This window comes from Phallusia mammillata, chromosome 3, assembly GCF_965637545.1.
Source record: "Phallusia mammillata chromosome 3, kaPhaMamm4.hap1.1, whole genome shotgun sequence".
Classification (NCBI taxonomy): domain Eukaryota; kingdom Metazoa; phylum Chordata; class Ascidiacea; order Phlebobranchia; family Ascidiidae; genus Phallusia; species Phallusia mammillata.
The window spans coordinates 16487268-16513645 of record NC_137254.1 but is presented as its reverse complement, the minus strand read 5'-3'; the positions used below and the strand labels follow the sequence as shown (position 1 = coordinate 16513645).

Below are 26378 nucleotides of genomic sequence, written 5' to 3'. Positions count from 1 at the left end.
CCGCTGAAAGCGATGCTTAATGTGGCGCGCTGTTTGTTTATTGAATTTCGTTGAACGTTCGATGTTTGTTTGTGTGTGAAATGTATTTACCCGGGTCATACATTTAGGTGGGGGTATGTTACATCTCCACGTTCAGTTACGCCTGATTAATTTGTCCCACTGTTCCCCTGCTATGACGTTACAATCGCCATGTGCGTAACAGTAAAATTGGAAGGCCTTTGTCTGTATGTTGCAATGATTGGTTCATTTTACTGTACAACGTGGTCGAGTAAGGTGATTTATTACTGCATTAAGTAAATTCGTTTGTGTTGCATTTTTAGAGACGAATAAGGCTAAATAAAATATTGTGACGACTGACTAATTAATCTTCAAGTGAAGGCTGTTTACCGTGATTGTCGGTGAGTGTTTAATTCGATTTGTGACCTAAATTAATTCATGGCTTTATGTGTGACTTATGGCATGCTGTATTTTCCTATAGTGATTGCAGCGATTGTTTCATCGTCTTGCAACTGTTGATACGTGTACTGTACCTGTTGACCTGTGTCGCAAAATAGTTGGTAAGTTAGTCATTGGCATTTTTGGGCGTTAACATATGTCAATGTGTTTCGTTTTCTTGTTTAGAAAACCGTTCCCGTCTCCGTTCGTTCTCAACCCTGTTCTATCCGTTCCTAAATTGTGTACGACGTTGTGGTTGTTGTCGCTGTGGATTATTACACGAGATTCGGGAAGTGTGATTTGTGTGGGAAAGGGCGGGGCGTGTTTCAACGTGACAAACCCCTTTGTGAGGCTCAGCCTTGCAGGTCGGCCGTTCAGAGTCTACACTTTTTTTTTGCCAGAAGTTTTGGCCCCTCTTTTCGCCAGTTCTTTCTTCAAATCAACGATTTTCCAGGCTGCATACATTGTCTTAACTCCTATACGTAATCACTTATTCACTAGTACAACTAAAAAACATGGATCAAAACCGATAAAATTCAGATAAACCATCTAAACCAACTATTAGTTTTTCTAATGCAAAAATATTTCAAACTAACAAGAAAAAATATCGCCCATTGTCATACTTAATACCATCAAAAACTGGTTTCTAAATATCCCCTTCTTAAGAAACTGCCAGGACATGCGCATACGCCTCATACAATAACTCCTTTTCTAACCTATTTTTTCCATTCTTTTTTGCAGTTTTCGAAAATAGTTGAAAAATTCTACAACATTACAGCTTTACTACTGCGAAAATATTTTGAATTGAACGTAAAAAAGCTCGAGACAGAGCCACATTACGTTGTTTAAAAATTTTTTTTTTTAAATAATAAGTTATCTATGGCGGAGCTGCAGCTCCAGTTTCGTAACGTTTCATGACGTTTTCAGTTGTGCGCATGCGCACTTGGAAAAGCTACATGCCGGGCGAAATAGGCGAGAGGGGGCTGTGGCTCGCGCAGCCCCTCCCGTGACGTAGCGCTAGTTGTGTTGTCTGCTTCGCGTCAGTGAGCTCCAAAGGCAAACCCGTGTACTGTGTTTTTAAGTTCGACAGTGAGTGCAGTTAAATAATTATTTTGCTATCATTAAATTTATTGTTTGACTGTTAGTCGTGACTTTTCAAGATGACTGTAAGTGGGTTTCAGTTTTTACAGTTATCATTGAATTAAATAAGTGTATCTACACCTTGAAAAAGATAAAAAAGGTCATCTAACATCTTTAAAAGTCACAATTAACCTTTATAATAAATAACTGAATTAAAAAGATTTATGAAAGTATGGGAAAAACATCTGCTTCTCCAATGTCATGCAGGAATAAGCAACAACAAGAAATACTCAGTTTTAGTTCCTAATGCTACCAAAGAAAAATTAAATTTGTGACTGTGAAGTTAAATGCCTCACTGAAATTCAGGCAATATCAAATGCAGAACAAACAACTGCAAGCAACAGGAATTTTGAAATGAAGACAAAAAAAGAGTGAAGACAATTTAAAGTGTGGATTTCTTAACACACCATGTGGACAGTATTTGCAACCAAGTGCAATCATTTGTATTGATATAATGGACATGTACTGTTTGTCTAAACCAGTGGTTCCCAACCAGGGCCACGAGCTGTGTTCCGGGGGGCCACGGGCGTATTTTCACAAGAAACACCCACTAAAAGTCGTTTTCACTTTAACTTTATTCCCAAATTTAATCGACTATTTTACATACTATTTGTTTATATTGAGGTTTATCACGCTCATTTACTCTATTCGACCTGTTTAAGGCCAAAATTAATACCGCACTCCAACGCGAGATTGTTATCTACATTTTAAGGGGGCCACAGGTCATACATGGTAACTTGAAGGGGGGCACGAGGCCAAGAAATTACTTTAAGGGGGCCATGGTCCACGAAAGGTTGGGAACCACTGGTCTAAACAGTAGCTGCTAAATTGCTTCACAGGAAGTGTTTCTTAAGAATGAACATTCTACAGACAAGATAGTAGTGACAAAGAAAAGCTAGTTACTCAAATGAAAATGTTTCTGTAGATCTGATGTTCATGATTACTTTGAAAATAATTAATCTAGAGATGATGTTTTGACAAGTTAAATTACTAGGATGAAAAATCCTTTTTGCTGTTTCCATGATTCCTTCAAAGGCAAAACAGTTCTTTTGAACACTGAAAAAGATGCCAATTTTTCTGAGGAACACCAATATTTCCAAAAGACCTGCACTTGCAGTGCTAGTACTAAATAGAAAAACAGTTTCTCAGTTGTCATTTGGAATCAAGGAAGAAGCTATCAATTATCATGCCCAAACTATAACTTTATGATTCATTTTGGTTGTAAAAAGGAAGCACAAGATTTAATAATATGGTTTAAATTTAAGTGAGAGTGTTGTAAATTTTAAAGCTTGAAGGCGTTTTGCACTTAAAAAAGGAAATTTTAAGCTATTTGCCAGCAAACAGCAATTATAGCAGTTAAGAAACTAAAATACAATTAATAGTCTGTACACAAAAATTCAAGAAAGATGTTTAAATGAACAAGTTCTGAAACCAATGTAATGTGAAGCTGCAGACAGTGCACACTGTTTCGACCTATAAGGTCTCATCAGTGCAGCTGGTGACGAGAGATCGGCCGCATTGGCTAGTGTAGCCATCAAACTTTTACAATGTAATGTGGTTGTTAAATTTGTTAGTTATGATACCAATAAAAAGCTATATGGCTAGTTTTTTTGTGTGACAATAATCTGTGAAGTGTCATAGAATATGTTGAAAACGCTGACTGTGACTAAATTTACTTAAATGAAACATGACAATTTTTGTTGTCGAACTGAAATACTTCGACCTTTCTCGACTGATTTATATCTATTTTTTCTATTAATTTTTTTTCTATATTCCTGTTGTGTTTTACCGTATTTACAACCACTTCGTTTCGAAGCTGTGCCACGTGTGTTTTTGTTTTTCACATTATTACTGAACGTTATTGTGTTTGGCCCGTCGCTGTGCAAGTAAACAAAATACACAAATGATGCCGTCTGCTCTTTACACTCGTGTACATTATTGCGTAACAAAAATTACGTCACAATGGAGTTGCTAATTAAGATTTGTATTACTTGTTTTTCTACACAAAACAAGTGGCTAGAAAACTAGAAATGTAGCTTTTCAATATATTGCCAACTTATATATGTTCAGTAAAGGCTAAAGTTTGTGGGGGCAGCACCAGAAAACGAGTTTCGCCCCAACCAGGACTGATCAGTTGGGTCAGTCGGGGAGCAATTTTAAATCAGACTTAAATTAGGTCTCACAGAAAATTACTCGCGTACCACCTGAAAAGTTCCGGCGTACCACTGGTGGTACGCGTACCACAGTTTCAGAACCGCTGGGCTAAGCTGACTACTCTCACTATCCTTGAAACAATAAGCACTTATGTCAGGGGTCGCCAGCCTTTACCACTATAAAGTCAATTCGAAACAATTTCAAATTTTCACAGAAAAAAACAAACACTGGGAGTCAAACATAAAACGAACATAGTTAAATTTGAAATAAAATGCCACTTTTTCTGTCCCACGAGTCACGACATTCGACTTTATGTTGTTAGTTAGTTCCTTGCATATTATATACACAGTTCAAGCAAATGAAACTTCCCACGTTCACACGTAGCATCGAATGCTGTGTTTTCTCGAGACGCGGAGTTTTATTTGTGTATTTAACGCGTATTGTTAGACAACCAGTAGCAAACAGATATTGTTACGCGCGCACAAACACTGCAAAACGAAACAGTTAGCTTGTGCGTTAACATATAGGTTCACATATATGGGTTTTGACCACTGATCTCTATAAACACTGGATTGCGCTACTCCGTTGAACGGTTGGGTGAGTTTGAAGCAAATTGAAGCGTAATGGCGGCTGTAAAAGCAAGCCCCAAAAATGCATTGCGGGCAATGGGGAGAGAGTGGAAAAAGTCGATAAATCTTGTTTCAAGCAATTTTATAGCGATTTTTGCAGATATGATTTGTAGTTTAATAGGACGCATCTATTCCAGTGTGTAATAACCAATAAATATGCGTAGACTGACTGTGATGTGTGTCAGTGTAGGTGTGCTGGGAATACGTTTATTAGGTTAGTGGTGAAATAAATCGCGACTGAATGGTAATAAATGTTTTATTGTGCAATATAAATAGTTTACGTGCGTTCATATATATTTAAGACATAAATCCAACAAGAATGGCTCTTTCCTTCACACAAGACGATGTGATACTTCATTTAGCATGTGCTGATCCAAACTGCTGTTTTTGATTGTCACAAAAGTCTTGGGCCTTAAATGTGACTGTTTTAAAGTTTTTTGTAGTCGGTTCAACATTATTTTGCTTGTATGTTGCACACCATAAATCTAAAAAGCTCACATTTTTTACCTCATTTAATATACCCTTTTCAGTTTGCATCCAACATGTGTGGAATAAATTTTTGTTATAATGTTGTGAGTTCTCAAACTATAAACTCTCAACAAAATTCCAATATCTCAAAGAGATACATGTGCATATAAATGCATTTAAGAAATCATAGCAGTTAGGGTGGACAAGTATAACTACCCAAATGAGTTGCCTGTTTATGTAGGCGACTATTTCAGTCAGAATCTTGAGATATTGTTTTTATTCCACTTAATAAACAATTTTCTGCAAAAACACGCATACACAACACTTTTCACCAAAACTTAAATTCTTGCTAAACAGGAATAAAGGCAACAAATACAATTGCACCAGCCAAGTTCAAACAGATATCCTGTAAATTTTGTCAGATGCATCACCATTATTGGTTATCCCATTATAACAGATGGTGCATTCACAAGATAAAAAAAACAACAACCTCAAAGTTGTTTAAATTTAAAATGTGCAGCATATCACAGGCTATGTGTCATAAATGATTACAAAACATATATGGTGCAAGTAGAACAGTATACACACAAAAAATGTTTAATGTGATTCCAATCCCTCCGTAGTGTATTTGTTGTCGAAAATGGCTGTATTGTAATCCTGCAGTGTCATCAAGCTTGAGGGTTTGGGAAGAGACTGAAACATTTCCAGTGGAATTTTTCCTGAGACAATTAAGGTTGCTTATTATAAAAACATAAACCCTATTGTGTCTGAAATGTTTTGAAACAACTTTATTATAAATGTAAAATGGGACTGCAAAATTTAATAATATCACCATGGCAGGATAATAAAGACCCACATCAAATGCACTCAATCCAGAAAAAAAGGCAAATACTGCCAAAAATAGTTGAAATATTATTTTTTTTTGTGATTTTAATTGAAACGTTTATACCATTCCTCAGAATTTCCTGGAGTTAGATGACAGTCAAAAAGAGCAGTTGGATTAGCACAAGGTAATGTCACACAAAGTATCACATCATCTTGTGTGAATAAAATATACATCTTGTTGGATTTATGTCCAAATCACTTAAAAAGCACGAAAACTACTTATATTGCACAATGAAACATTTATTACCACTCAGTAACGATTTATTTCAACACTAACTTAACAATGTATTCCCAGCACACCTACACTAACACACACCATAGTCAGTCTGAGCATATTTATTGGAACAGATGCGTCCTATTAAACTACAAATCATATGTGCAAAAATCGCTATAAAATTGCTTGAAACAAGATTTATCGACTTTTTTCCACTCTCTCCCCATTGCCCGTATGCATTTTTGGGGCTTCCTTTTGCAGCCGCCATTACGCTTCAATTTGCTTCAACCGTGACGGCCAGAAGCGCAATCCAGTGTTTATAGAGATCAGTGGTTTTGACGCGATTATAGCTAACTACTAGAAACTTTTTCCGTTGGTACATTAATTTCATAGCATATATTTTGTTCTCTTAAATTCCTGACTTTTAAGTACATTTTATCATTTCTCCCTGACGCTGATTTAAACACTAAATTCCCTGACATGTCAGGGAAAATCCTGACGTATGGCAACCCTATTGTAGATCCTTTGGGAAAACTGAACTTGCACTTAAAACGACCGGGATATCCCCCTACTATGGATTTCGGAAACCCCGCAGTCTGCAACTGCAAAATGCAATTACATGACATGCAGAACCTTTTTTTTATCTTTTATAAACAGAACTGCGTACCAACTTTACACTTAAGTACCAAAATCAGTGGTAGAACCAGTTTTATGAGTTTTTACAAACACGAACTTGAGGATAGGTTTGGAACATTTCTTATTCTCCAGTTTGGTTACTGGAGTTATATTTACGTGTTGTTTCAAGAGCGGGAATTCGATAAGTTGAAACAGTGGCTGCCAAAACAAAGACACAAGCATGAAGTTATCTAAAATAAATGTACACATACATCAAATTGTAACAGATAATGCGATACGCACCTTTTTATCGATTATCTTTTTGCCAAGACCTGCGTCAAATTTTTTGATTCGTCGCTGTAATAAGCAGAGAATTCAAAAAAATATTGCAGCTAATGCCAGAAAAGCCGAAATTCTAAAACTTATACGACACATTCCTGACCTGTTCATTGTGGTCCCTGCAAAAACGGTTGGACACGCATTGCTGAAACGTTTGGCATACCAGTATCGTTTATTTATGCTGTACTAAGTTTTGCTACTAACATGACTCATATATCTTAAAATACTACCAAGAGGCCAAGGCCTATTTGTTCAGCTCCATTCGCATAAGCACATCTGCTATTAATTGGGCACAGCTACCTTCCTTTAGCAAAAAGAAAGTTCGGTGAAGACTTCAGCGTAAGTATTTTAGTTTTATCCTAAGGCATTTTGTTAAATGATCTAAATCTTCTTCAAAATGCATTTCATCCGCAGCAAAATGCGGATTAAGCTTCATACTGCGTACAGTGTAATCATCAATAAATGTATCACCGCACTACAGTGATTGATTACCAGCATTTGATAACAATACAGTTATCGCGTAACATAATGAGCACACTACCCATTTGACATGCTTTGGCATGAAGACACTTAAAAAGGTTGGGCAACCCTGATTTTAAGTTTTTTGCAGTAAATATGTTTTTGTTATTCTTTTATGGCTTTTAATTTCTTCAAACCAGGGGTCCGCGAATAACCAAGACATACGTAAACGACTGTTCGAGACCACTTTTTTGAGCCTTGTGGAAAAGCTCAATGTTCTTTTAAAAAAGAATTTGTATTGAGGCAAGCTAATCTTTCTCGGTAAACCTGAAAAAAATAGTGCTAACTTAACAGACACCACGCAAACACCAGACTGTGATGCAACAAAAAAATAAATGCTTGACAGTAACTCAACACTAATAAAATTACGATCAAGATTTACGAGACATAAATTAAATCTTTTGGTTTTTACATTCCCTCCTTAACCAAAACAGAAGTTTACAAAACGTATTGTTACATAAAGACGTTTACACATTTCACGACCCAAACTGGTGTAGCAACCAGATATTTGCAAACCACTACCTTTGCAACAAAGAATGGAAAGCATTTTCCAAGTAACGAAATCCGTCAATGAATTAAATGGAACACTTCCTTTACACATTACTTTACCGTAGGTTAAGTTGTACGCAATCTCGTCCTTAAACACCGTATATATTCCTGCTTATGGGTTGCAGTGCAGATAAAAACAATCGCGTGTAACGGTGCAGGGTAGGTGATTCAAAGCGGAAACTGCTTCGTCGTCACATGTATCACATGGATTAGTCAAGCGGTTACCAAACTTAGTATTTGAGGTCCCGAATTTAACAGTTTAAAAACACCGGGTTAATTAGTAAATGCTTTTAGTTTGTCAAAAGTAGACCAAAAATAAATAAAGAAATTTACAAGTTTTTACAAGCTTATAATAAACTTGTTTAAGATTGAAAGTAATCTTCAGTCAGTCCCTACGCATGTGGGTATGTTCATAAAGGGCGTGTACAATATTAAAACATTACTTGTTCTGAACTATAGCTTACTCCTTTTTTTCATTAAACGAGAATGTACGATAAAGCTTTTGCAATAAACCTTGTACGTCGCAGTCGCATCGTCTTTCTATTAGCGGGTATAAATTACGTGGACGCTCCTAAAAAAATGTCATGTAATTATTTCATTCTTAGAGCTCCTCACACAAGAACTCACAGCACAAAAGGTTTGCTAAATACTGATGGTCATCTTCAGTCAGTCCCTGCGCATCTGGGTATGTGCATAAAGGTCGTGTACAAGGGTGCACAATATTAAAAAATTCCTTGCTCTGAACTATAGCTTACGTAACTGGGACAGGGTTGGGGGAATGTAAGCTAAAGAACAGTTTTTTTAGGTTGATTTTATTGTTATGAAACCTCATACCAACAACCCTAATAGCCCCCTAACCGTCAGTATTCTTTACACAAACTATATTTCAAATATTTGCGTTCGCCACCTACCGGAATTGAGCAAACCTGGGTACTGTGAATTCCTGTGTTAGTAGCTATACCGATGTCATGATTAAGAGCCGACGTGACTTGTCAGTTTTCCTTTACGTAATTTTGTGTACGCTAAGTGTTTAATTGCGTGGGACCGCAGTGGGAAAAGTCCTTATAATTGCCAAATGATGTTTGGACAAAGGATAGAAGTGTTATGTTCTTTCAGGCCAATCGTAGATCCAACGTTCGCAGTTTGATGAGGGGGTTTTGATGTGTGCTTATATACTTGTGTCTTTCATGTTATCAAGAGTCAGTAGTCAGTTAATTTTTGCTTGGTCTTCTGCCTAGACAACTTCTACTATTCAAATTCATATTGTGGCTTTACGTAGAATCGCACTACATTGTTGTAGTTGTCTGCAGCAAAAATAAACCAACCAAAGTCTGGTATATTGCTTCCAGCGGAGATAGTATATTGTAGAACACGACCGCCATTGCATTTCAGTTACCATGTAGTTATAATTTCTGTATAAATTGCCACTATAGTTTATATCAGTGGTTCTCAAACTTTTTTGACCGCGACCCAAATCTGAGTTTTATAAACACCTCACGACCCAAACCTCAAAAAAAGTATTTTTCTGATATGCATGAAATGATAGACACAGACAACCATTTGTACTACACAGTTCTATGAAACAATGATTGATTACATACAAATAGTTTATTTATTTGATGTGATTGATGAAACCGAAATTTTCCTAACATCTTCAATGCGCGGCTCTATTTTTCATTCGGGAGACCACTTGATACTTTATATTCAGTGAAAGGTCTGTGATTCGACTTTTAACTGTGATGTTAGATAACGAGGCGGACTGCAATTTCGAGTCCACCGTTATTGCCGCATAGGATTGTGGCCATGTGAAAATGGCTGCAGGCTGAACGAGCTTGGTTCGTTGGACAACACTGCATAACACAGCACACATTGCGGCTTTACAGCACCATGATTATTGATAGTGAATCCCAAATCCAAAAAATTGTCCTTGTACGAATACTTACTCATCCTCACACGCTAACTGTTACATCTCCAGGTTCAGTTTAGCATGATTAACTTGTCCTGTTACTTCCCGTGCTATGACGTTACAATCGCCATGTGCGTAACAGTAAAGTTGAAAGGCTATATTCTGTATGTGGTAATGATTGGTTCTATTTACTGCACAACGTGGTCGAGTGTGGTGACCATATTACTGCATTAAATAAATTCGTTTGTGTTTGCTTAATTCAGTAATAGTTCGTTTGGGCAGAATTGAATTACCGTAGCGCGACCCATTTTTTGACCCTGCGCGACCCATATTTGGGTCGCGACACATACTTTGAGAACCACTGGTTTATATGCTTGGTCAGTTTACACAATTAGAAACATTACCACTCATTCATAATTGACAATTAAGACGCAAGAAACCTGGAAATAAATTCGGTATGCTGATGTTGATTAATAAGGCAGCACCGACACCAGCAAACACAATATAAGTCGGAACCAATCTGTCATATACGTGTCTGGATTTTATATTATGATTTGGTCACGGTTTTACAATCCAGCTGTTAACATGTCAGCCGTTATTGTTGTGTACAGTGTCAGCGCATACAGTCCTTTTTGCTTCAACAACCTAGATGTAATGTTCGCCTGTCCGTACATGCTCCGGATACAAAACTCACCAATTAGTTTCAACTATTTAAAAATAAGGCCTCGATCAGTCAAAATAATTTAAGTAACATGCAAACTAATAAAATGTTAACTTTACTTAGTTGTGCTACACCCAAATTTTAAGAGTTGAAACGCTTTTTGTTTTGTTTAGATTCAATTTGTATTTTATACATACTGTCTGAACACCTTCAGTTATTTCGTTAATGGTTTGTTCACATCCACGTCATCAAAAACATCCCCGCTGCTGTACCCTGTCGTTGCTAGATGGTCCGACCCTTCTCTCAGTTTGGCATGGTTTTGTGCCTAAATTGGACATCCCTTTCTAATTCAGCTAAATCGGAATATATATTATATTTTCTTTGAAAGACCTTGTTCCGATTAAGCAACGTTCGAATACGAAATGTTCATCTTTATTACAATTTAACAACCCAGGAGCCATATCTGCTACAGATTTTTTGTAAGTCTACTATTGGCATACTGCGAAAAAACAGGCATCATTTGCGTCACTATACAGATCAGGGGCGGGCAACTTCTCCAGTCAGCGGGCCTGATATGGAAAAATGAAGTACCTGGCGGGCCGGATTCCTGAATATTTATCCAGTGATTTAAAACGGGTTTTTGACCACCTAAACTAAATACAATCAAGAACGTCGCAATTACAATACGGTCCAAACAATCTAACTCAGTGGTTCCCAACCTTTTTTGTTGCATTCCTCCCTTTGCCAATTTTCGAACTATTAATTCCTCCCAATAAGACGAAAAACAACAATAACATGAAAAATTAAAGCAATTTAAAATAGACCTTGTAATTAGGGTGGTCCATTTTAGAATCTTTTACAACCGGATCCAAATTATAATGGACATCCCCAATGCACATACAAAATCAAAAATATTCTGTAACATTTCCAATGTAAATTATTTTACATTTTTTTATGAAATTCCTCCCCTGAACTCATAAAATTCCTCCCCGGTTGGGAACCACTGATCTAACTCATATAACATAAAACTATTCACTACAGTAAAAATTCTATACACCACAGACTTGGACACTGCTGAAACACTAACTAGGCTACACGTACGTGTGGAAACAAAGGAAACCATGAAAGCAGGCCACACACAAGGTTGGCAGTTATGTCGTAACAATGGACGTATGGTGCAATGGTAACAACGGCGGGAAAGTTTTTTTGTTATTGGGGAGCGTTACTGTCCGTTACAACTATAATTTGACGCAGTAAGCAAGTAGTGGGGATTGCGGCAGACTGTGGCCGCCGGCCACATTATCATGTAATACCTGAAACTGACTGCGGGCCGCTCAAAATCCCGTCGCGGGCCGTATGTTGCCCGCCCCTGATATAGATGGTGACGTTATAAACAGTTAAGGCTGGTCGCTAGACTGTTCAGCTCAATCTGCGGAACAAGTGGGAAATGGTCCAAGGCTGTCAGGCGCAGAAAGGATTTACAATGTGGCCGACACAGCGCAAAGGCTGGTCGCTAGACTGTTCAGCTCAATCTGTGGAACAAGTTAGAAATGGTCCAAGGCTGTCAGGCGCAAAAAGGAATTACAATGTGGCCGACACAGCGTAAAGGTTGTGCACCGATGTACAGGAAATTTAGAATACACGACAGTAATTTTAAACTGCGACAGTAAATACAACCGGGTTAAGAACAAATTTCGGCAATCCGCTTAAACAAAGTACACCATTTGACATCCTTGCGAGTTTTGAGCCAGTAAGTCAAATCTAACTGCTTGGTAAGCCTCCGATATCGTGCAAACTTTATGATACAATCCCATTACAAAGTCATTCGAAGATACAGATGATTTAACAGTCTACAATCAAGAAAAAACATGATTTAACAATCCACAAAAAAACGATGGTGGAAGGGGCAACGTTATCTATTTGAGATTCGCGTTTCATTCAACGATCTCAATTACTCCGCCACCTTCTTCCTCTGCTTTAGCGTTGTATCTTACAGTAAAATGCGACGAGCGATTTGTAGATGTCTGTAGAGATGATATCTTTTCCACCACACACTTTTTGGCCCTGGTAAGTTGATTTTCTAATGTTTTCGAGTAAAGCAAGGGATTGAGAGCGCTGTTGATGGGAAGCAGCAGACAAGCACTTAACACGTAAGCATCCGGAGGCATCTTGATTCCTCCAACACTCAAATAGCCCATGACACAAACTGGAATCCAGCAACAAAAGTCGGTCAAAATCAACCTCGAAATTCTCTTTTGCATCTTGGAACTGACATCAGTGCTCCTGGATCCTTTCATACGGTTGCTCTGTTTGTAGATAAGAACATACGCAACCACCATGTATATGAACATGAGGAAGTTAATTGTAACAAGGAAAGTTGAATATTCCCAAGCAATTTCACTGGTTGTGGCAAACAAACGTGGCAAACAGACACTTGTTTCACCATAATATCCGAACTCTCCCCTGATTGGATTGCGGGGAAATGCCTCGTAAATGACACGTTTCACATCGTTCCAACTTTCTGGTTTTATATCCGCAATTCTTTCTGCGAGAAATGACATGTTTTTCCTTGTAACAAAATCATTTGCAAAGAAGTTGTTTGGAAACCAAACAGCAGTTGTAAAATATTCTGAAGTAACGTTTAGCAAAGGAACAGTTGCCAAAACAACAGCTAAAATCCAGCAAATCAATTCAGCAAGTAGAACTCTATGAACACCAACACTTTGAGTTATAATTGGGTTAAATACTGATATAAGCCTAAAAGTGGTCATGGCTGTCATAGTTAGGGCCGATGCCTCGGAGGATAGAATTGCAAGTGCTCCAAGTCCTGAACACAAACTACTTGATCTCCATTCTTTATCAAACAAACAATACGAGCCAGAAAATTTTGTTGATTGGACTACAACTGCAAGCAGATAAATTCCCATCAGAAAATCAGAGAAACTGAGGTTCAGAATAAAAACTCTGGTGTTAATAGAAACTTTTTTGTTCCTGTCTAAATTCCATAAGCTGTAAGCCGTTACATAAAAAACAAGCAAATTTCCTCCCAAGCTTAACATGGATGTTATCCAAAAAAAGGCTCGAAATATTGGTTTGGCAATCATTTCGCTAAGATCTGCAAATGCGTCCCCTGCCAATATTACACATTCGTCACTACCATCCAAACAATCCCGAATTCCATTTTGCACCAATCTTAACTCAACTGACAAAGGTTGTTTATTTTGGCAATAATACCTTTTCTTTTCGCAGCGGCACTTGCTTTCATCAGATTTATTCTCGCAATCGATAACTCCGTCACAAACGTTTTTTCTGTCAATAGAAACCCTGCCTTTACTTTTGCAATAAAAACGGGTATTGCGACATCGATTCAGAAATTCGTCTGATCCGTCGTCACAATCGACTTCTCCGTTGCACACACGACTGTTTTTTATATTGATTTCTCCTTTTGATGGGCAGTAGAACATATTTGGGCACTTTACTTCTCCACGTAAGCCAAGACGGTCCCCAACTGCTCCATCACAAATTGACTTTAACAAATCTAGGGCGTTAAAGCCAAAATCTATGTGTAACCGAAACCATATTCTCAATGCTTTGTTGTCAGTTTTGGAACACTTAAATATTTCACCAAGTTCAAGGCCTTGATAGTGCTCTGGTAAACAGCGAGTTTGTTCCAACTTGTTAGGTGAGGAACAGTATTTAGTGTTGATTTGGTCAACACAATGAACGCTGTGGTTGCACAACTTACCACTTTGAAGCGAACAGACAGACTTATTTTGGCAATTCATCTGATTTGACGGACAAACACCCCTAATCGCGTCGCACAAACTTTGATTCAAACACAAACATTCATCTGACATATCAAAGCAATCCACTATACCGTCGCACACTTGTTTGGGTGATATTATTAATTTTTTATCTAAACATTGAAAACATCTGAACTGTCTGTTAAGGAAACAGAGATCAGATTCATCAGAACATTGAGCTACTGAATCGTAAACGTTAATTTGTGGCAAAATACAAACACCTTGTCTTGATGAACCAGAGCATTTAAATCCAAATCCCGATTTGATTTCGTCGCTCTTGTCACTGCAACTACCAATTGTGTCACAGAAGTCACCTCCAGCTATGACTTGTTGGTTTTTACAAATAAAAGTATTGTGACAAATTGTATCTATTTTTGTGCACGCTGAAGATATGCAAATCACGTACTGACTTTTACAACTTCTGATGTCATCAGCACACGACGGATGGATTATTGTGCTGCATTCTGCTGGAACTGTGGAATGTACAAGATACCTGGCAAGTCGTTCATTGTTACAAATAGTTACAAACATTTTGCAAGATTGACACGTAAAGTTTGAGAACGAGCAAAGCTCGTCACTCCTATCAAAGCAATCGTTTATATTGTCACCTAACCAGTCGAAAGGTATGCATCTGCCAGTAGAAGGGCAATGTTTTTTGCCAGGATAACACGGACATCTTGCGTAAACGCCAAAACAGGTGCGTGTGTAATGTGTCTCGTCACTTCCATCAACGCAGTCACGGTTACCATCGAACAACAAAGATCGCTCAATACAACTTCCTTGGGTACGGATATTGCACTGTTTCGTGCTAACACAAGCACATTCAAATTTATGAGCTGGACAAGTGCAATTAATTTCGTCACTTCCATCTCCACAGTTATTTTCGCCATCACATTGTCTGTCTTTTAAAATACAACCATAATGTCTGGTGCAGCTTTTTGTTTCGTAACAATCGCATTTAAACCTATCATTGGGGCAAGGACAGTTAACTTCATCACTCGAGTCACCGCAATTATCGATCGAGTTACATTGCCAGTCTGTGTTGATGCAGCCATTGCTATTAGTGCAGTTTTGTGTTTTGTAACAATCGCACTTAAACGTATTATTACTTGGGCAGGAGCAATTAACCTCGTCACTCCAATCTCCACATTCAGTGTATCCATTACATTGCTTACTTTTGCTAATGCAACCACTTCTAGTGATACAGTTTTTCTTTTTGTAGCAATCGCATTCAAACTCATGAGTTGGGCAAGTACAATTAACCTCATCACTTCCATCCAGACAATCTACTCCCCCATTACATCGACTCTCCTTTTCCACACACCCCAAAAATCCCTTACAAGTGTTGTTGAAACAGTCACACTGAAACATGCCCTTTGGACAAATATCACTTAACTCATCACTCCAATCTCCACAGTCGTTCCCCCAGTAGTCATTTACCTTCGACATCGGTATGCATCCTGGTTTGTTACCACATCGACCAAATTTGTGACAGGCACATTCAAACATTGATGAAGGACAGGTGCAGTTTGGACCACGGTACGGTCTCTCGCACAACACTAGATTGCCAAGTTCTGTGCATACAATTTCAGAAAACGTTTTATATACATTGAGTCCAACTAACAGGAAATTCAAAAAGGTGCGTTGCCCAAATTCTACGGTAAATCATAAAAAACGTAACTAATAAACACATATGTGAGCTGCAAAGACATAAACTAGTGGTTCTTAACGGTTGGTCCAGACTGAGTGGAAATATTGCAAAAATGGGTCATGCATTGTTTTAGCTGTCAACAATTTTATATTACATATTCTAAAAAATGGCAAAAAAAGGATTCAGGTGAATGTTTATCATTACGCAAAAAGCGACAAATCTAAATGTGTAATACTGTTTTCACACAATGTTTTGCCAATCGTTAGGGCCTACTCACGTGACAGCTTGTAATTTCGAATTTGGGTCCAAACGCCCGCTTACAGCTGACAAAGCCAGGATTTACCAAATTAAAAACTTTTTTGTTTAACCAGATTAAGAACAAAAATCTTACTTGCATAAGGTTTAGGAGCAAGACTGTGATCCTCGTCCGGACATTCACCTTTGACACATTCGAAGGCAAACAATAGAAATAATATCCACATATTTTTCCTTAAATTTTTCAACATCTAAAAGAAAAACATTCCGTCAAGTAAACCTCAAATAAATTTTTCGCTACATTTGTAACAGAACTTGGTCTTCCGTAAATACGCCCAGCAATCGTGTCTATAGTGCCAAATATAAAGATAATACATGTTTGGATAGGATGTCGTAAAAACACACTTGGACTAAAAAGTTTTTTTGGTCATGAAGAGCATGTGGTGACAAAAACGTCTGTTATACATTTAACAGAAAGGCTCGAGTGTGCGAAGGTTTACTGCAGTGGAAATTTCTGCAATTACTCACAGTAAGGGCTATTGGAGATAGGATCCTAAGCCTGGGCCCAACCGCCTGTCACTATTGGAAGGTTAGCCAAAAACTATAAAACGTCCGGTCAACTTTCGCGTAACTGTCCCACTGATCACTGTTAAAAATTTGAACTGCCTTTTTACATCTCTAACGAGAGAGCAAAAATCCAAAATTAAATCTGTTTCACAAACAGGTCATTTAAATTATATTTTCCCAGCCGTTTTACCGATTTAGGCCAATTTATGTACCAATCAAGCAATAACGGGACACCGTACGTGGCAACCAGGCGACGCACGTCTAGTTAAGTTGGTAGTCTAATTTTCGCAACTCGTACACAGTTTAATGAAGTAGGGCTTATAGATGTCACTTGAGTGTTAAGTTGTTTGATAAGTTTTAGTTAAAGCAAAATCTTAAAGTAGGGCTCCCGAAAAGATGTCTGTCGTGGGTTTGAATTCCACCGCAGGCTAATCTTTTGGCTACTCCTTGCCAGTGCTTGGCGACCGGCGAAGGTGACATGTGCAGCATACGAGGCAGGCAACAGTGCTTGTGATTCCACTTTTAGCGGGTACGCCACTGATCCTGTGCGGCTCAGTTTGCAGAGCGCGAGTCGTGAAAAGATGGGTTCGAATCCCATCGCAACCTAGTTTTTCTAGCAATACTGTGAGGGCTTAAAATTGTTTTAGATGGATACTATTTACAACATTGGGTGGATTATTTTTTTAGTTATAAGTACTCGGTACTGTGTATCCATTGTATCGAAATTTCATATAATCTCGGTCTTCGAATTAAAATATGTTGGACTCAGTTATCGATATGGTCCTCTTTGCACTGCAATAATATCGGCAGAATTCCGATTTTTGCTCTCGAAAGTCAAGTGAGCATTACGTCTCCCTCACGAATTACTTTGAAACAAAATGTTGCGAAAGATATGTGCGGCGTGTATAAAATGTTGTAAAATAAAGTTGAATACCTTTAGCTTCAAAAATACTGTTAAAAATGCCCTCTCGTCGCCGAGTAATTCAAATAAAAGTGTTAACTCGTGCTCAGCACACTAACATTTCTTCGCGTGTCGGTGTGGGCGTATAACTTATTTTTGCGTCCTCTGTTTTGGGGTAATTGTGCTAAACGAGCTTCGCAACTTTATCTTGTTTGAGTGCGTTGCATTTTGGCAGCCCTGTAGCCACAGAAGGAAGAGATTATGATTACTTTCTGGTTTCATGCGCTGTAGATTCTTGCAATGTTTTGCATTTCCGATTTTACTGTACTTAAATGTTGCATCGCCCCGGCGCGGTGTTTTCAGCAATCACGTAAGTTAATTTGGGATTTGTTAACATAATCTATCGCCTTGCGAATTTAGGTTCCTCCTTATTGCAGTTGGTGGTAAATGTGCAACGCACGTTAATGTTGTATTAATACAGCACCGCTATTTTTCACAATATTCTTCGTACTTGGTTTGTGTTCGTTGAAGGGCAATTTCTTTTATATACGAGGGATTCGTTCCCTTTGATTTGTTGGGGGTGTATTTTAACAAAGTGATACAAATGAGCAATAAATACCTTGACGTGATTTTTACAAACCGTTTTGACGCGCATTTGAACAGTCAAATCAAATTAAACTGTTGATTCTACCATTCGCCCAATCAAATCCGCGTTAATTTGTACGAAACGAGACAATTTATGCATTATTTCCACTATATCGCTGTATTACTTTGGACACAAGCTGGCGACCATGAAGCAAATTGATTTTATAAGTAACAACAGGTTTGATAAAATAAGTAACAATAAGTTTTGACAACTTGTTTCATACGTTGACTGGGCCGAGCTTCAGTTGTTGACTTGCAAGAACGAAGGTGACATTCACTTCTTGGCCAGAGGCCTTGCTTTCCTAGTTTGATTAATTAAGCATATCGTTCACCGAAAACAGATTAATGTGAAGAAGATAACATTCGCTAAAACAGTGGTTCTCAACCTTTTTTGTGCAACTTCCTTTTGATTCTTTTAACACAGCTACCAGAATGTATTTGACATATAATTTAGCGTTAAAAGTCAACGTACGAGATTGGTTTCACCTAGTTTTATAAGATTACCGCGTTTAGGATTATGCAAGGAAAATTTGTTACACAGCAATAAACAAAACAAAAAAGTAAAGTTTGTGCACGAACAATTGCTAGTGTTTCTTAGTATTGTGCACTAAAGAAGTATTTACATTCAACCACAATTCACACTTTAGTCGCATGAAATAGGAAAAAAAACGTTACAGTTTTTAAGTTGGGATGAATCTTCGCGACCACTTTAAAAGTGCAAGAATGCAATGCGCCATAGGTTGGCCTCCCCTTTCTTAGTTAGATAAAAGCAACCTATGTGGATGTTTTTAGTTTCTTTCGCACATTTGCAATTATCTTTGTTGCTCTTAATTTGAGACAAAACACCTCTCAAACTTTAAAAGCGACAAACCTCTGACTGGTTAAGACATCCTAAATTCACAAAACAAAACCTGAGCAACAGTCTCACACTTTTCTCACAACTCTAACTGCACCAAAAAAACGCTAGTGTTTTCATAATAAGAAACGGCTGCACGAAAAGTAAGTAGGAAGAATAAAATTCATGAACAAACTTTCCCTCATAAACTAGCACGTATAAAGGACGGATGTACAAAAATCCCCTCTCCGTACTTGACTGATGAAACAAAGGTCTATTGTTTGAATTAATGAACCTATCTTATAATAGTCCGTGCATAAATTGAACGGACGCACAGGAACTTGCTTTAGCATTTATCAAGGGCGTTTGTTGCTTGAATACAATGATCAGTTTCCTTCGAAAAAATGTTACAAAGAGCCGTGGTTACACAAACGACAGCTGCAGAAAATCCGCGCACTCATTGTGATTAGCTGCATTGAGATGCATTAAAAGTCGCTCTAATGGTGCACGGTTGTGTTTTGTCGTTAAGCATATTCAGAAAAAGACTCAACTTCACAAGAATAAGAAAAAAGGTGACGTAAAAAAACAGTAATTTAGTTTTGCACAATGCGCCGACAGTATGATATGCCACCCAATTGCGAAGTTTTTGAACCTACCGTAACAAACACTCAAAAGACTTTTCAGCAGACATCAACTAGTAAACAGTTGCACCCACAGCAAGCATAGAAAGTTGCTAATTTTCCAGCACATGGAGTTTAAAACGAAAACAAATACTCTTTACAAAACGTTTGGTTAGTACAAACAATACATATTGGTATGGTGGTCAATATTCACCTTAAACACTGCGTCGAACATAGAAAGCGCAAAGCCAAACTCATTGATTTTTGTTACATGCGGCGTGGTGGTAATACACCTAATGCGGTGGTTTATACTCACTGCTTACGGTTGCCTACTTGCATTTTGTAACATTCCATTGTTTTCCATCGTTTATAACAGGTGTGGCCAACACGTCGATCGCCTGCTTTTGACTCGTCGATCGCCACTAAATTCTCCACTACTAATCAAAAGCTTATTAATTGAAAAACAAATAAATAATATAAAACAGCACTTCTGACATTTTGACACAACACACAAAGTACAACAAGACAATTCCTATGTAATTGTCACTTTCTTTGTTGCGTAACAATTGTTATTTTGATCAGAGGCCTGGCTTTCCTAGTTTGATTAACTAAGCATATCGTTTACCGAAAACAGATTAATGTGAAGAAGATAACATTCGCTAAAACAGTGGTTCTCAACCTTTTTTTGTGCAACTTCCTTTTGATTCTTTTAACACAGCTACCAGAATGTATTTGACATATAATTTAGCGTTAAAAGTCAATATAAAAGTAAGCTTTTTTGCCTTGCAGTCGTGCAAAGTCAAAAACTCTGGCAGAATGGATCATTATTATGCTATTTTGCACTAAACAACATTCAAAATCATGAATGGTTCCCAAAGTTTTAATTTTTGCAAGCGGTCTTTTTACAACTGTTTTTTGCTGAGTGAAGGAAAAAAGCTAATTTACTCATTTAGGAAACCTTTAAGAACTTCATTAACAACGTACGAGATTGTTTTCACCTAGTTTTATAAGATTACCGCGTTTAGGATTATGCAAGGAAAATTTGTTACACAGCAATAAACAAAACAAAAAAGTAAAGTTTGTGCACGAACAATTGCTAGTGTTTCTTAGTATTGTGCACTAAAGAAGTATTTACATTCAACCACAATTTACACTTTAGTCGCATGAAATAGGAAAAAAACGTTACAGTTTTTAAGTTGGGATGAATCTTCGCGACCACTTTAAAAGTGCAAGAATGCAACCTATGTGGATGTTTTTAGTTTCTTTCGCACATTTGTAATTATCTTTGTTGCTCTTAATTTGAGACAAAACACCTCTCAAACTTTAAAAGCGACAAAACTCTGACTGGTTAAGACATCCTAAATTCATTGAAACAAAACCTGAGCAACAGTCTCACACTTTTCTCACAACTCTAACTGCACCAAAAAACGCTAGTGTTTTCATAATAAGAAACAGCTGCACGAAAAGTAAGTAGGAAGAATAAAATTCATGAACAAACTTTCCCTCATAAACTAGCACGTATAAAGGACGGATGTACAAAAATCCCCTCTCCGTGCTTGACTAACGAAACAAAGGTCTATTGTTTGAATTAATGAACCTATCTTATAATAGTCCGTGCATAAATTGAACGGACGCACAGGAACTTGCTTTAGCATTTATCAAGGGCGTTTGTTGCTTGAATACAATCAGTTTCCTTCGAAAAAATGTTACAAAGAGCCGTGGTTACACAAACGACAGCTGCAGAAAATCCGTGCCCTCATTGTGATTAGCTGCATTGAGATGCATTAAAAGTCGCTCTAATGGTGCACGGTTGTGTTTTGTCGTTAAGCATATTCAGAAAAAGACTCAACTTCACAAGAATAAGAAAAAAAGGTGACGTAAAAAAACAGTAATTTAGTTTTGCACAATGCGCCGACAGTATGATATGCCACCCAATTGCGAAGTTTTTGAACCTACCGTAACAAACACTCAAAAGACTTTTCAGCAGACATCAACTAGTAAACAGTTGCACCCACAGCAAGCATAGAAAGTTGCTAATTTTCCAGCACATGGAGTTTAAAACGAAAACAAATACTCTTTACAAAACGTTTGCTTAGTACAAACAATACATATTGGTATGGTGGTCAGTATTCACCTTAAACACTGCGTCGAACATAGAAAGCGCAAAGCCAAACTCATTGATTTTTGTTACATGCGGCGTGGTGGTAATACACCTAATGCGGTGGTTTATACTCACTGCTTACGGTTGCCTACTTGCATTTTGTAACATTCCATTGTTTTCCATCGTTTATAACAGGTGTGGCCAACACGTCGATCGCCTGCTTTTGACTCGTCGATCGCCACTAAATTCTCCACTACTAATCAAAAGCTTATCAATTGAAAAACAAATAAATAATATAAAACAGCACTTCTGACATTTTGACACAACACACAAAGTACAATAAGACAATACCTATGTAATTGTCACTTTCTTTGTTGCGTAACAATTGTTAGTTTGGCACCAAATTATGTCGTAACAACTGCAATGTTTGTCGTCACAACTCGAGTGTTTGCGTTAACGAAGCAGTTGCAATTGATTGGGGAGATTTAAAAGTTCCCCCTGACTACTTGGATGAAAAATATTTACTTATGCGACGTTTTAAGAACTAGGTGATGCTTGACAATAAAACTCATGGTTATTAATATTCAGTGGTTGTCAATCAAATACCATGAAGAAATGTGCGTTATTGCTTTGTGTTAGTGGCAGCCTAAATTACGACTGATCAGTCGATCGTGTACAATTCAGAAAAATTTTCGTCGATCTAACGACTGGCAAGTTGGCCACCTCTGGTTTATAACAACAAAGCGTATTAACTTCGATAAATAATATTGTGAACAAAAACTTTGTGTTCATTTACGTTGCAGTCAGGCAAAGTTGGAATTGCAATATGAGCACAAAAACGTTATTCTGGTTGTTAACGAATTATAGTTCCTCTGTACAGTTGTCAAGATGCGAAATACTGAAAAGGATACAGCATTTTTATGCTACTTCCCCAGACTAGTTATTTTCAAGTTAACAAATTAGTAACGTCTGCGCACTGGCAATGCACGACTGCCTTTTTCTTTCAGCTACGGTTCACTGCACACTTTGTTTTTGTTGCGACGCATGGCCCAGTTTGACATTCACGACGCGTTTTGGGATGTTTTGCGCAGAAACTAGCTAGCACTTGTCCCTACCATCAGCGGCTTTTAACTATTTCACAAAAACAGATGCAGTTGGCTTTACTATAAAACAATATCGTGTATGTGAGTAAAACGTTGTCGGACTGTTGTTTTGTTGGTGATGGAACTGTTCTTATCTAATTGTGCTGTTCGGTTGATTTTATTTCACCCATCGATTTATTTGTGGTAGTCAAAAATAAGAAAAGTAGCAGTAGATAGATGCAGGTAAACAAACAAATAGTTTCTCTCTAGGCAAGATTTAAATAGTTGTTTCGTGGTTTCGGAAGCGGTTGTATGATATTAGTTGTTGATAGTGGTAATTAAGTGTACTCGAGTAATTTGTTACATTTTAACTTTCCAATCTTTGTGATGCGTATTTGCTTATGATTTATTATGTTGGCAATACCTTATAACAGCAACGAAATCGATGGTAACAGCTGGTCAATCCGCATTTCTGGTCAGAAGCAGTCAATTTTATGTATTTCAAAGGTTTAATGAGATTCAAATTTCCTTTTTGTGAGGGAGTGCATAATGTTCCAACCGCCCTGATTTATTACAGCGCCATCTATAATATTGCAAAGGCAACCAGGTACTTACGAGAACCACAACTTTCAATGCTGGGACATGGATGAGCAATTACACCAAACTGGAAATTGGAAACAACCACATCCTTGTGATGTTCGTGAAACAGGATCTAGTCGAAAGGAAGTTTTGAAAACATACATGTCTCACACTAAGAAAAAAATCCATCGGTGTGACGTATGCGAAAAAGAATTTCGGCAAAGTGGAAATTTGAAAAGACACCTGTTGACTCATAGTAAAGAAAAAAGCCATCGGTGTGATGTTTGTAAGAAAATGTTTATCCTTGATGGTAATTTAAAAGCACACATGTTGATTCACACAAACGAAAAACCACATCGATGTAATATTTGTGATAAAAGATTTAGATATGGGTCTACTTTGAAATCACACATTTTGACTCACACTGAAGGAAAACCTCACGGATGCCATGTTTGTGAAAAACGGTTTCGTCAGAGGGGAACTTTGAAAACCCACATGTTGACTCACACAAAAGAGAAACCACATCGATGTGATGTTTGTGAGAAAAGATTTAGTCAAGCTGGAAATTTGAAAACACACATGTTGACTCACACAAAAGAAAAACCGCATCGATGTGAAATTTGTAAAAAAGCATTTGCACTCCGTGGGCATGTAAAGTTACACATGTTAACTCATTCTAAAGAGAAGATTTATCAATGCGATGTTTGCAAGAAAAGGTTTGGATTGGCTGGAACTTTGAAAGGGCACATGTTGACTCACACACAACAGAAAACTCATCGATGTCGTGTCTGTGAAAAGACATTTAGATTTAAAGGAAATTTGAAAATACATACGCTACGCACATGGAAGAGAAATTGCATAGATGTAATGTTTGTGCAAAGAGATTTAGACAGCTTGGAAACCTAAAAAGACATATGTTGACTCATATGAAACAGGTAATGTAGTTGGATGTATAATTGTGTAAAAACGGTCCCATGGTACATGATGTACATACAAAGTTGAGAGCAGTTGTGTATTTTTTTATACTCTGTCTATGGGTGCCCTTGGAATAAATTTTACCACATTAATCGAAGTAAAGTGAAGAAAGTCAGTTAAATGTCTTCACGCGAGTTTAGAGTTGTCTGCCCTACCATAACCTGCTGTTTTATTGTATTTCGAACAGACAAAAATCTACACCGCAATACTACCGTTATGGACGCGTATGTACGTGGGAATTTATTTTGTCACAAATGATTTCTGGTTTGAGTCGTAAAGTAGTGAACATAATTTATGCCTATATGTACGTAATTATTTAACATCGTATGTATGTACCAGCAGCCAGGTAAATAATGTGTCTTGTCAGTTTAAATAAATCATTACTGCAATGGCCAGCAAGCCGTACTCTGTACACGTCAAATGTCCAGTTAAAAATTATTGTGATGTGCGGTCAATCAATTTACATCAAACGCGATACCCTGGGTCAACATACCGCTTCATTTATCCATTCACTTTTGTACAAACGTGGTTTACATTGCTATTGCGAATCAGGTTGGAGAACGGAAAAAATATCGCCGAACCTAAACGCAAGGGTACTTTAAATGCGCAGAAGAGCTCAAAACCGACCGCCATGCGTAGATAATTTCCGGTTGGGTTTAAAACGCTGCGATTATGTACCGTTTTAGTACGTTTGCACATAAAGAAAACTAAGGCCTCTATGCTTTTCAAGGAAGAAAATGGCAACATGGGGAATATTACTATGAAACGCTTGCTGTTTTGTACTTCATTAATAACTTCTCAGTAAACAATACTGATCTGACTCTTTGTTGAAACAAGCTAAACGCAGCTTAAGTAAACCTATATGACGCCGAGTACTTCAGTTAAGTTACTACATAACTCTATTATGCACTCTATTAACTCTTTTGCTTTAGAAACGTTTGACTTATTAAGCGCACAAGACTAATATGAGCGCATAGTTGTAAACACATGCTCCCAAAAAGATTAAGCAAGTTCAAAACCGTAATTATTCATTAAGTGATTTTAGAAACGTCAAATATAACATGGATAGAAACTGTTTAAGACGTTGCTTCTCGTGAGCACGTATAGGGACGATACAAATTAGCCATAAGACAGTTCATGACCGGTTTAGTGGAGGTGAGTAAACTTGTTTTGTTGGATTAGAATACGATCAAGCCTTATGTGTAAAAAAGGCAAGGGTGTAGCGAGGTGTTTATTCGAGGTTAATCGTAACAGATTAACACAATTTGCGAATACGCCGCAAATTGTGTTAATCTGTTACGTCTGTTAAATTTGCGAATACGTCTTTACTGTCGTAATTGTACTTTGTACAAAACTGTTAAAATTCTTTTAAAAAAATGCTACAAAACTAGCAGGGGGGTTAGTCAGCCATCCCACTGAATCGGCAAAGCAAAGTGCTAGCGCAAAAAAGAAACAACTCATCTGTGCGTTCTAATTCAATAAACGACTAAAAATGCGCTACGCATTCCTTTGGAATCAAAGATAACCCAACTTGTGGGGGTGTCAGAAGTGCACTTGGATTTAAAAAAATAAAACTTTAAATCCATTGCATTTGCTAATAAGGTTTTATGCACTTAACATTGAACATTTTCTAACAAACTAATTGTGTTTCTCCAATAACATTTTATGTAGTGTGAATCAACATGTGCCTTTTCAAATGTTCACCACGTTGAAAAGTTTTTTCACAAACGTCACATCGATAAGGTTTCTCATTTGTGTGTGTCAACATGTGTCTCTCAAACTTCCAGTAAGACCAAATCTGTTTCCACAAACATCACATTGATGGCGTTTCTCTTTGGTGTGAGTCAACA

The 26378-nt window shown here is 37.6% G+C and overlaps 1 protein-coding gene and 1 long non-coding RNA gene across 2 annotated transcripts; one reads left to right on the top strand and one right to left on the bottom strand.

Moving 5' to 3' along the window:
- The first annotated feature begins 38 nt into the window (after nucleotides 1–38).
- Nucleotides 39–734, top strand: LOC145218381 (uncharacterized). Its single transcript, XR_013857583.1, has 2 exons — nucleotides 39–557; nucleotides 622–734. It is a non-coding gene; the product is annotated as an uncharacterized LOC145218381 (long non-coding RNA).
- Nucleotides 735–12448: 11714 nt separating this feature from the next.
- LOC145219701 (uncharacterized) lies at nucleotides 12449–24377 on the bottom strand. The gene is made up of 2 exons (XM_080087025.1): nucleotides 16360–24377; nucleotides 12449–15891 (listed from the first exon to the last, which is right to left on the bottom strand). The coding sequence occupies exons 1-2, from the start codon at nucleotides 16472–16474 to the stop codon at nucleotides 12449–12451; spliced, it is 3558 nt and encodes a 1185-aa protein (XP_079943151.1). The 5' UTR covers nucleotides 16475–24377.
- Nucleotides 24378–26378: the final 2001 nt, after the last annotated feature.